The sequence below is a fragment of the Miniopterus schreibersii genome (genome assembly GCF_964146895.1).
Source record: "Miniopterus schreibersii genome assembly, chromosome: 3".
NCBI lineage: Eukaryota > Metazoa > Chordata > Mammalia > Chiroptera > Miniopteridae > Miniopterus > Miniopterus schreibersii.
Genome location: NC_138103.1, coordinates 31,977,548 through 31,989,614, shown reverse-complemented (window position 1 = coordinate 31,989,614; position 12,067 = coordinate 31,977,548). Strand labels below are relative to the sequence as shown.

The 12,067-nt window shown below is 38.6% G+C and overlaps 1 protein-coding gene across 2 annotated transcripts in view; it reads right to left on the bottom strand.

Annotated features, from left to right (window-relative positions):
• Positions 1–12,067, bottom strand: part of FBN2 (fibrillin 2) — a 218,363-nt gene that overhangs the window by 197,406 nt on the left and 8,890 nt on the right. For both annotated transcript variants that reach the window (XM_081133119.1, XM_081133118.1), the window contains exons 4-5: positions 10,570–10,665; positions 2,404–2,499 (exon numbers count right to left, since the gene is read on the bottom strand). In XM_081133119.1, coding sequence (XP_080989245.1) covers positions 2,404–2,499; positions 10,570–10,665 — 192 coding nt within the window. The remainder of the gene's footprint in view (positions 1–2,403; positions 2,500–10,569; positions 10,666–12,067) is intronic.

The following is a 12,067-nucleotide window of genomic DNA, read 5'->3' as shown; positions in this document are numbered from 1 at the left end:
TGTGTTCTACTTTAAGGAGGGAAAATATCCCGAATTTGACAAAAGTCTTTTTTTAAAGAGAACAAAGAGCCTGCATTTTGACATTCTGGGACTGAGAGACACAACACGAACTTTAAAGGTTAACAGGACACATGACCCTAGTCACTAACCTCAACATAAACAAGTTACTCCTTTTGTACCTATGCAGACAGTGTTTCTTGAGAAAAGTTCTGACTCTACTTTTACTAGGTTTGGGATCATACATTCTAAAAAGTCAGCTGAAAATATATTTTAAAGGTGTTAAAGTTCATGGTTGCAATCTAAGATTGGAAATTACTAACTCCTTCTTTGGAAGAAATGGAGTTTGAGAACTTTCATCTGAAGGGTAGTAATTCAAAATATTTTTAAGAAAGAAGCCCACGTTTTAAAAAATATCCTTCAGGCCAATTTGTTAACTAATTAATTTTGTAATTTCTTCTGAAAACATGCTACTGTACATGTAAAATATATGCGGGTCTTTATTAGGTCCCCATAAATTTTGTAAGAACTAACAAACCTAGTGAATGAATAGCTGTTGAAGAGCAATGATGTAATGCCTGGAGGCCTCAGAGCTGAAATTACCCAGTTCCTTTGCCAACCGAACTTGAAATCTGCTTCAAAATGACAGAGCTGCAAAGCTTACATGACTTCTAGAAAAACGAACATCACCTCCACCAATTATAATTATGTTTGAATTTTTTAATTTAACTATTTTCCATTCTATAGTGTTTAAATAAACTTAACGTCATCTAGGAAATTTGTGTTACCCCATTCTTAACAACTTATCTTTTTATGCTAACATTTCATAATTAATTTTTCTTCCCCAAATAAAAGCATCTGGTAAAGACATTTAATTTTATCCAAAGGGTAACTATAAACTCTGTCATTTGTGGAATGTACTTCGCTCTCAAGAAATCTCAGTTACCTTAGCAGTAATATAAATATATTGATATATATATCTTTAAAGGCTGCATACCTCTTACTTTCTAACTTCACCGTATAATTCTAATTTCTCAGTTTCTTCTCAAGATTTAAACTGAATACCAAGATGAAATTTTTGTCAGAGTAATGAGTTTAATTTTTAAAATATAAAGTTTCTTTGCAATTCAATGCCTTATACACACAGTCACCACTACTTATCTGTAATATTTCAATGCCATAGCTTCATATACTCTAAAGCTCTGCAACAAAGAAAGTGCTATACAATTTTATATGCTGTGACAAGCCCTGGAAAAATAAATTGAGGCTGTATGTAATTATGAATGGTTATGTAATATTGCTTTTAGTTTAATCTTACTCTCATGGTTCAGTGCTAAATAGTTATTTATACTATGAAGTTTAACTTTGATATACTAGTGGCACCCGACTGCTACCAGGACATTATTAATAGTTCACTTAGTGCATCAACACAGGGATTTTCAGTAGTCTACAGTAGGTCATGAGTTTAACTGCTAATTCAAATTAGGGTAAATTGGTTTCATATTGGCTTGACTGACCATTTACAAGGATAAAGTGGATAATGCTGGACGCCTACCCAGCTCCCATTCCCCTTTTCTTCTGCCCGAAAGAACCTCTCCTGGGTTCAGATACCAAACTCTCCCTTCCAGGTGACTTTGGGGAAGCTTTCATTATCTCCTACTCCAAGGATAGGTCCTGAGAAGTCTACATCAAACATAGTATTAATACCATCCGCCTTGCCAGGGACTGGATCAAAAACTAAAGCTTAAGCCAATCAGCATATGGAATTATTACTGGCCCATGGCTAGAGGAGAAATTGTCTCTCTCTAGATGTGAACAAGAAAGAATGTTACCTCAGTTACTGCTGGCACTTATCTTACAACCATAGAGAACTTTAGGGTAGGGAAAAACTGACATCCAAAGGAGGACAGGGCCAAAAGAAGTAGAGAAACAGAGTGAAAGCCTTGATCACATCCTACCTGAAGCCCACTAGCTCTGGGCTTTTTGTTATGCAATTCAGTATACTGTACTACCTTATTGGTTAAGGAAATTTATACCATTTTTGTTGGCTGTGCAGCCAAGAACATCTTGATATTGCTGTGTTGTTGTTTTTTTCATAGAGGCAGAACTCCCAATAATGACTCCCAATTTAATTAAGCACATTCTTAGAACATGCCATCAGTCACTCGTTCAGTAGATATAACCCCACATTTGGCCCCTTGAACTGAGGTCACTCTGGTGGAAAAAAGTGAGACACTTCTGCTGCTGTTAGCTATATTTCAAAAATCTTACCCTTCAAGTTACAGACATAACTAAAAAAAAAGGAAAATACTACTTCATTTGAAGAATTCTCATGGGATAACAAAAAAATTATACATTTTTACAATAAAATAGACCAAAGGGAAGTTCTCATTTCTCTTTTCTTACCTCTTTCACACTGTGGACCAGTGAATCCATAAACACAAGCACAGCGGTTGGGTCCAATGCATCGTCCACCATTCTGACATCCATTTTCACAGACGGCTGCACACAAACACAGCAAGAGGCTCATTACACAGCAAATCCCCAGGTACAACACAGCAGTGTGCAGGTGCGGCCAATCACGGGCCTTACCTCTAAAACACAAGCTACAGTTCACATTATGCACTTAATAAATATATTTACGTGTATAGCAAGACAAAAGCCTACACGAATCATGTAAATCACATTGTTAAGCAAGTATCTGGTCAAAGTTGTTTTGTTTTTAAATCGTAACACAAGGATTGGCTGGCTCTAATGCTCATATAGTCAGAAAATAACTCTTCAATCCTCCATTTCAGTTCTATTAACCCCATAATCTATCTTCTATAGGTAAGGACATGAGTAAAATATGGGGAAATACAGGAAAAAGGAGGCAGACTCTAAGCAGTAAGAGGGAGAAAGGAAGGGAAATGTGATATGGAAAAATAAAGAGGGTATGGCAATAAAGTGAGGAAGCAAAAATCAGAGAAAAGAAAGTAGACAGAAAAGGAGCAGCGGGGTTAAATTAGGAAAGAGAAAACTAACATGAAAAATGGAGGGAAAATATCAATTCAGTAATAAAATACCAAGAGAAATAACTAATGTGTAGAGAGTACATGCAAGTTATAGAGGAAAGAAAGGGGAAAACCTCCCTGTGTCAGTACAATAAGTTCTTTCATAGAAAATTAACCCATGATCCAAAATTTTTAAGGGATGGTGACAAACACACACAAACACACTCTTTCGCTCCTTCATACTGGGGGCGGGGAGACCAGGATTCATGGGCCAGTTGGCCCTGGAAGGTCTGGGGAGCCAGAACCGAGCCTGAGCAGCTCCCCTCTCCCCACCGAACCACCCTCAGTGACTTAGCTCAGCAGCCAGGACCTCGACAAGAAGTCTCCAAAAAGGTCACTTTTCAGATTCCTTGAAAAATAAGTGTTCCTCTGAACCATACTGACAACAGCTAAATTCAAGAATCATGTCTTCTCCAAGAGAAAATACTGATGCTAAGAGCTTGTCTCTCCAACCCCCACCCTCCTTGTTGAAAGGAAACACTCTGTCCTCACCGATGAAGAGGGGGATTATACTCTATGGCCTGAGCCCCAAAACAGGCTTGGAGACCTTAAAGGGAAATGAGGGGGCAAAGCACAGTTACGTGCACTTCAAGTGACATAAATATAAAAAAATGGGAAGCTCAATAAATAAGCTGATATTTAAAGATGCAATAATGCTACTTCCTTACCAGAAATATTGAACTGGATCACCTATCATCGACCAGAGTGCTCAGAGTGGCTTCTGTTCTCCTGGCAGTGGCAAGACCAAAACATACTTTGAAACAAAAGGTATCTTCACCTTAAAGCATCACTGTGCCAATGGTCTGAAAGTTCTTTGTCTGCAAGAGGCTTTGCTTAAAGGCAGGATCTGTGTATGTTTGCGCAAGGGCATCTCCCTGAGAACCACACCCTTCTGCCTCTTCATTTGTCCCAAGGAGCACTTACAAACAATCACTGCCTTGAAATATGGGTTGGGCAGCAAGTCAGATGAATAAAAACAGAGGATAAGAGAGAGGGACTGAAGGTCATGAGAAAGATGGGGGGGGGGGAACGCTGGAAGGAAACGAAAACCTGAAAGAGAACTCTCAACAGTAATTCCACAGAAATAACTGCCAAGATTTGAAGATTTCGATTACTAAAAAGATATACTACTGCAAAAACGTAGCACTCATCTGATGTAATTAAGTATAATGTGAGGAATTTTCTTTAAATACTATCAAGCTGTAGGAAACACAAATGAAAGTCACTTTTCCACTCTGGTCAGGTAGCTCTGTTGGTTAGAGCATGGTCCGGATACTCCAGGGTTTGCAGGTCTGACCCCGGGTTAGGGCACATATGCGAAGCAACCAGTGGATACACGAGTAAGTGGAACAGCAAATCTATGTTTCTCTCTCTCTTTCTCAAAAAAAAAAGTCACTTTCCCAGATATGTTCTTTCATTAGACATATGCTAGCCTTTAAGACATGAATGGGAAAAAGCACTCACGACTGACAATGCAGATCTGTCTCTGGGCAGGTGGAGGAAGGGCTTCAATCAGGGTTTTCCCAAACCGAGCTTCCCAATGCCAAGGAGCAGAACAGAACAGCGTTGAAGAAGCCTCGGGCTTCTCCTGGGAAGAGCTCATCCAGGAGAGATTAAGCCTAGTTTAATTTAGACTAACAATGCCTCTCTTCTCATTCCGTTTTTTTTTTTTTGGTTTGGAAAACATAATTACTGTTCATAAAAAAATTATGCTAACATATAACAGGGTTTTATTTTACCTTGTTATTTTACACAAATTAATTTTTTTAACTTTCTCAAGTTTAATTTTTAACATGATGATATGAGTAGACATAATCCATTTAAACAAAAGATTTTCGGGGGTCTCAATAATTTTTTAAGACGTGTAAAGGTGCTGTGAAGAACGAACAATGAGACCCATGGATACAGCCATTTGCTTATACTCCCATCTCTCACGTGAGAGTGAGTTCTTCCAGGACAGGGACCAGAGAGTGCTCGCCTTTGTATTCCCATCAACCCCTGCAGTACTTGATGTACCCTAGCTACTTAAAAAACCCTGCAATGTGTCAAAATTTCGCAGCCTTTCCCCCACTTGGGAAGCAGAACGACTGAGTGAACAGATCAGGAGTTTTGCTGTCCTGTCTGTCGTGATCACATCTTTCCAATCTCTCCAATCATTCCTTCTCTTTTATACTACAGAGTATTTGTATGAAAAACAACTTGCTCTGCAACATCCAACATTTACACTAAAGAGCGAGAGCAAAAAATGGGAAGTGGGTAATGCATGTAAAACTGGAACACAAAAAAAAAGAGGTCATTTTCCTTCTTTTGAATGAGTTATAATAAAAGTTATTTTATAAAATAATTTTTTTTTTGGTAACAAAACATAACAGAGACAGAAATTTACATTCAACTGGAGTTGGAAAGAAACTTGAATATGCCTACATTTCCACCATGGAAAGAATGCTGGCCACCCAAGATAACAAAATGCTTACACCTGGTATGAAACATAGCAAAAGGCAGGAGAGAAAAAGACATACTATGAAACTGGTTTCTTAGCTGCCTACCACGATCTGGGGGGAAGGGAAAAGCATACCCGGCTTCATGCTGGCCAGCCTCTGAAAGAGACCACTGATCATGTACTGTAGAAGCTTGAATTTTGTTATTTGATAAATATTTACAGAGCACATATTTTGTACAAAGTAATATGACAAGTATATGTTTTTATTAGACTCCTGTACCACCAACTTAGGTACAGACACTTAGACATATTATGGTTGCTACTTTTACACAACCACATTAGATAAAAATAGCCCACTAAACCAGGTCAGAATGTTTAAAAGATGAGAGAGACAAAAGTCCAATGTTTTGACTTCACTATTGGCTCTACTTTCTTTGTCTTCAGGATACCACCCTCTCCCTGTCTCCCTATTTCATCGTCTGTCTTCCTCACTCTTTTCCTGCCGGCTTCTCTTCCCCTTCCCCATCTCAAAGTGCTGGGCTGAATCAGGGTTCTGGCCTCAACCTAGCTCTCTATCTACACCACCTTCCTACAGGTTTTCATCTAGGTCTATCATTAAAAGAGTGTCTACATAAAAATTCAATCTATATGCTCCCAGATTCATATCTCTATCTCTGATCTCTCTATTAAGATCTGAGTTCATAGACTTTTCCACTTAGGGGATCTAACAGACTTCTTAAACTATTAAATCCAAAACAGAACTCTTGCTATCCTGGGTTCTCAGCTCCACCTGAACCCCAGTCCAACCGACTCCCCACTTATTCTTTCCCGTATCGGGAAATGACATCACCATTCAGCCCGGAGCTCCGCCAAAATCCTCCGGTTGTCATTTTGGATCTTTGCTTTTCCTTTTTTCCTTACCCAGTTCACCATCAGCACCCACTTTCTTCCATAGATTCTACATCCAAAATACAAGCTGAATCCAAGCACCTATTACATCTTCAATTACTACCGCATCATTCACCAGAACCTCTGAAGTAGCTCCGAACCAGTCCTCTTCATTCTCTTACCCTTTCTATAATCCAGTTTCAACACAGCAGCCAGAATGATTTTTTTTAATGTCAGGTCATATCACTCCATTGCTCAAAATGCCCCAATGGCTTCCCCTAATATGGAGGGTATAGTGCAAATTTCTTTCCTTAGTCTATAAGGCCCTACACCTCCATCTCCAAATTCACCTCCTACCATTATCTCCTTTCCTTCAGTCACATGCATCCCGCCCCATGGGTCTTCTTATTGTTTCCAAAACACATGAAATCTGTTCCCACCACGGGTCCTTTGAATTGCTTTTCCCCCTGTCTAGAGCCCTTTGCCCATAGATTTAAAAGCAAAGACTCAGGTGTGTGTTCAAAGTCATCTTCTCAGAGATCATCGACGTAAAATAGCAAAGAACTGCTCATCCTGATCCAGACTCTCTCCCCTTACTCTGCTTTACTCTTCTGGAACTCCTCATTACCTAATTTGTGTTAGGCATTTACCTTTCCACCTACTTGTGAATTGTCTTCCTCACAGAATATAAGCTCTGTGAGAGCAGGACATCATCTTGTTTGCTCACTAATGTACTCCCAGCACCTTGCATGGTGTGGGGCACACAGTAGTTACTCAATACACTTGGCTGAATGAAACTAAAAGAGTGCTTTTCTGAAGAATGCTTCCTATGTTTCAAGGAAAGCAGCTAAGCAGTTTAAATGTCTTCATAATTCTCATTTTTGCAAACCCATTTCCTGAATTTTTCTAGATTCACAAGCTGAAAATTGTTACATCTGCTTCTTAACTCTCAGCATAGTAACACTCTCTCTACATAGAACAACTTAGAAAGTATCTTCCTTAAACCATTTCTTGAGCTGATATGTACTAGTTATCTTACCGTCGCCTTTTATATGCTGACCAGTGAATTTTGTTGGTTACATATTCTGCTTGTACCGTATGTTCTATTACCCCTGAGGTAAATGTTGGGCAAAGATGGTTTCACCCCATAATATACCTAGAGAACAGATGTTTGGGTAGAGGCTGCTCTTCTGACCCAGTGCTTTCTGCTTTCCCCTGATTTAAGAGTGTGGTAACACCCATATGGTTTGACACAGGGGCAGAAGAACATAAAAGCACCTCGTCCAGGAAGGGAAACCACTTGTCGTCCCCTCGCTTCCCATTTCTGGGTGAAGAGCAGAGAAGGGACACACCCACCAGAGCTCTTTCTGCAGAATCCTCAGAAAAATACAGACACACACACACACACACACTCGACAGGTGGAGCAGCTGAATTCAGGCTGAACGTGGCTAGTTTCAAGACAGGTTTCAGCAAATACTCTGAAAGATGACTTGAGGCAAGGTTCTTCCCCTCTCTAACTTTAAAGTAACTATGATTCTTCACCCCCCCAAAAAGAGCAAAAAGTTGAGTTTCAAGGACGATAATTGTGTCTCTTCTCTGGCCACTGAACTCTGTAAAAGACATGACCAGATGTCTTAAGGCTCTTGTAGGTGTAAAGAAAGGTACAAATCTGCTTACTTATAAATGTCACATTCATAAAAGACTTTTTCCTTTTTTGTGATTATAAACTGGAGTCTGCTGTATAAATTTTGGAAAAACCTGAATGTATGAAAAAATAGAGAAAAGAAATCATCCATGAAAAACAAAACTTAGCTAGAATTTCTGTTCCTCTGTTGTCCAGCTCTTTCCTGCTCTTGCCCGGCCAACCCTAGCCTAAAAAAATTATTACATTGGCAACTCCTACCTTTTGCAAGAAAATTGGCCTCAGTGCACTGTATTCTCTTAAATACTTTAACACTCCATTTCCCTAACTTCAGTCAATCTCAGATTACCCTAACAGTTTTTGCCATACTTGAGAACCACCCACATAAGAAGCCTGCAAACTGTGACCCACAGGCCAGACCTGGCACACGGCCTGTTTTTGCACTGTCCATGAGCTGCGTGGGGATTTCACACTTTTATGTGGTTGAAAAGTCAAAAGAAAAATATTTTTGTGACAGTGGAAATTAGATGAAATTCAAATTTCTGTGTTCATAAGTAGAGTTCTGCTGAAACACAGCCAAGCTCCTTCATTTGTGTGTTGTCTATAGCCATCTTTGCACTACAGCGGCAGAGCTCAGTAGTTGGTCTTAAGACTGTGAAGTCTAAAATATTTACTATCTAGCTTTTATAGAAACTGTTGGCCTAATCCTGACCTTAACAGAATAGTTTTCTTTAAATTGATTCACTATTTATTTAAAATTATTTTAAAAGAAAACTTTATAGCACTTATAAACAGAAAGCTATAATTATCCTAATTAGAAGACAATCTTAAAAATAACTTTAACAACCACAAGGAGATACCACTTCATATCTATTAGGATGCCTAGCATCAAAAAAATACACAGAAATAAAAGTGCTGGTGAGGAGGTGGAGAAATGGGAACCCTTGCACACTGCTGGTGGGGATGTAAAATGGTGCAGCCACCATGGAAAACAGTATTGCAGCTCCTCAAAGAATTAAAAATGGAGCTACCACATAATCCAGTAATTGCACGTAAGGATATATACCCAAAAGAACAGAAAGCAGAGACTCAAATGGATGTTTGTATACCCATGTTCACGGCAGCATTACTCACAATAGCCAAAGGTGGAAGCAACTCACGTGTCCATCACGGACAAATACATAAACAACATATGGTATATACATAAAGTGGAATAATACTATTCAGCCTTAAAGGGAAGGAGCTTCTGATACACACTACAACATGAATGAACCATGAACAAAATTATGCTAAGTAAGCCAGTCACACAAAAACAAATACTGTATGATTCCAGTTACATGAGGTAGCTAGAGTAGTCAAATTCATAGAGACAGAAAGTAGATTTGTGGTACCAGGAGCTGGGGTGAGAGAGAAATGGGAAGTTAGTGTTTAATGGGTAGACAGTTTTAGTTCTGCAACATGAAAAAAGTTCTGTAGATGGACAGTGGCTATGGCTGTACAATGTGAATGTGCTTAATGCTACTGAGCTGTACACTTTAAAATGGTTAAAATGGAAAATTTTATGTTATATAAACTTTACTATAATTTTAAAGAATTTTAACAGCAACAAAAATAAAATAAGTTTAATTTAAAAGAAGCTAGATATTCTTGCACACCTAAGACTTGGTCTTTTTATGTTAAAAAGTTGAACAATTCTTAGGGAGGCCTTAAAGATTAGCAATAGCAAAACTAGACTCTGCATCTGATGAAATGCAAATGAAAGGAAAAGGGGCTTTCTTACAATTTATGATTCAGCTTTCTTTAATGTCATGTCCTTCTACTCACACATACTTAAAGATGTGGGTTGCCATTAAGAGTCCCACAATTTGGGAAACACTAACCTAAAGTATTCCCCAGTGATGTGTCACAATCCAGGAGCTACAATCCTTACTTACATCTTTGCCAAAAATGCTATTTCTTGATTAGTATAGGATACTCTCCAATGATTGAAGATAAGAGTTTTGCTGGATCAAAGCTCCCTCTTTCACAATGACATCTAATTTCTAAAAAATCATTTCACAGCCCTGTACTATGGTATTAAATCATTAAATATATTTGAGCAAAGGATAATTTATAAGATTGGTTCTCCAAGGGTTAATTTTGGGATATCCTAAAAAATCATATATAGAGAGAGACAAGAGACAGAGAAAGTGAGAGAGATATATTAAAACAAAGCAAACATCACTATTTTTTTCAGAAAGGTATATCTATTTGATGGACATAGATAAAAGAAAAGCAAGTAAATATTTACTGGTGATATGTGTCAAATTTGATAAAATACTAGTGGTATTCAACAACATTAATACTATGAAACATAAAAATTTTTTTAAAGTTACAAAAAATCCTACAGATAAAAATTAGAAATTCAATTGTAAGGTATAGCTTACTACATAAAATTACTTTTTTAAAGAATCATAGGCTACACAAGACCTTAAATTATGACTTAGTATGAAATATCCACTAAATCTAATCATTTCTAACAAATCAAGTCTATTCTAGTGTTCCTTACGTTGTCCACAGTAAGTGCCGATATATCCCTTCTGGCACTGGCAATGGTCCTCTGCACAGGTCCCACCATTCATGCATCTAACACTGCACTGCTGAACTGCGAAGGACAACAAAAAAATATAAAAATATCAAGGGTCAAAGTCACAGTCTCTGTGAGAGTTATAAAGCTATACTAAATATCCAATTCAATGAAAATGTTATGCCCCAAGCATACCTGTATTTATTTGTTAAGTGCTCACATAAGCATACCTGTTACAACATGTTATTAAGTACATGTTTAAGATATATTACACTTTCAGTGTCAAAGGAAATAAATAGAAGGCAACTAGTAGGGTAGTTTCTGAGATGCAGGAGACAGTGCATCTGTTCAGAATGCGGGGACCATGTACCTGCCATATGAGCTCACTGCCCTGCTGTCAAGATAGACTTGGTATCCACTCTCGTGGAGCTCACATTCCCATAGGAAGACAGACAAAACACAAGTAAACAAATACCATGACGTCATTATAGAGTATAGTAAGTTCTCTGAAGGAAACTGTGTTGTGAAGGAGAATGGCTTGGGGCCACGAAAGAACCGACACAGGAGCCAGACGAGACCACTGTGATTTAACTGAGTTCTGAAGGACTAGAATGAGCCTGCATGAGATGTACCAAGGAGGAACCTCATGGGGAGAGGACCCACCAAACCAAGAGACCTTAGGATGATAAAGGGTTTCCTCCGAAGAACTAAAAGATTCACGTTGAGTATAAAAAGGCCGATTGGGAAGAGAAAATCTTAGAGAGGCAGGCAGAAGCCAGCTATATAACACAAGGCTTCCTCTGCCATGGAAGGGTTTGCATTATCCCAAATTCTACTGGGAGTCATCAAAAGGATATAAATAAGACAGTAAAGTGATATGACTTATATTTTTAAAAGATTACTCTGGCTGCTTTGCATAGAATTGATTTAACGAGGGCAAAATTAGAAGTTAAAGAATCCATCAAGAGGTTACTGCAATAGTCCAGGTGAGAGGTGAGGGTGGCTTGAACCACGTGGTAGCAGTGGTGATGGAAAGAAGATGGATTTGAGATATATTTTCCAGTAGAACTGGCAGGTCTTCTTAAAAAGAGGTGATGTGAGAAAAAGAGAAGCAGTTGCTGAAGTACTGAGCGGATGGCAGTGCCATTTGCTGAGGCAAGAGAAACTGTGGAAGAAGTAGACTGTGGTCAGCAATGAACCAAGAGTTTCGTGTGACCAAGTTTCAGATGCATTCGGGTGGAGATGCTGACTCGGAAATGGAACATGCGGCTGTGAGGCTCAGTGGAAAGACCTACTCTGGAGATAATTATTATGAGTTGGCAACATCTTGGTGGTTAGATGAAGGCATCTATGTAAATGAGTTCATCCTCACGGGACAGAAATCTTGGGAATGCCAAACATTACATGAAAGGCCAATGAAGAAGATACAGAAAGGAAGCTAAAAAATAATAACCGAGAAAAGGAGGATCGTAGGCCATTG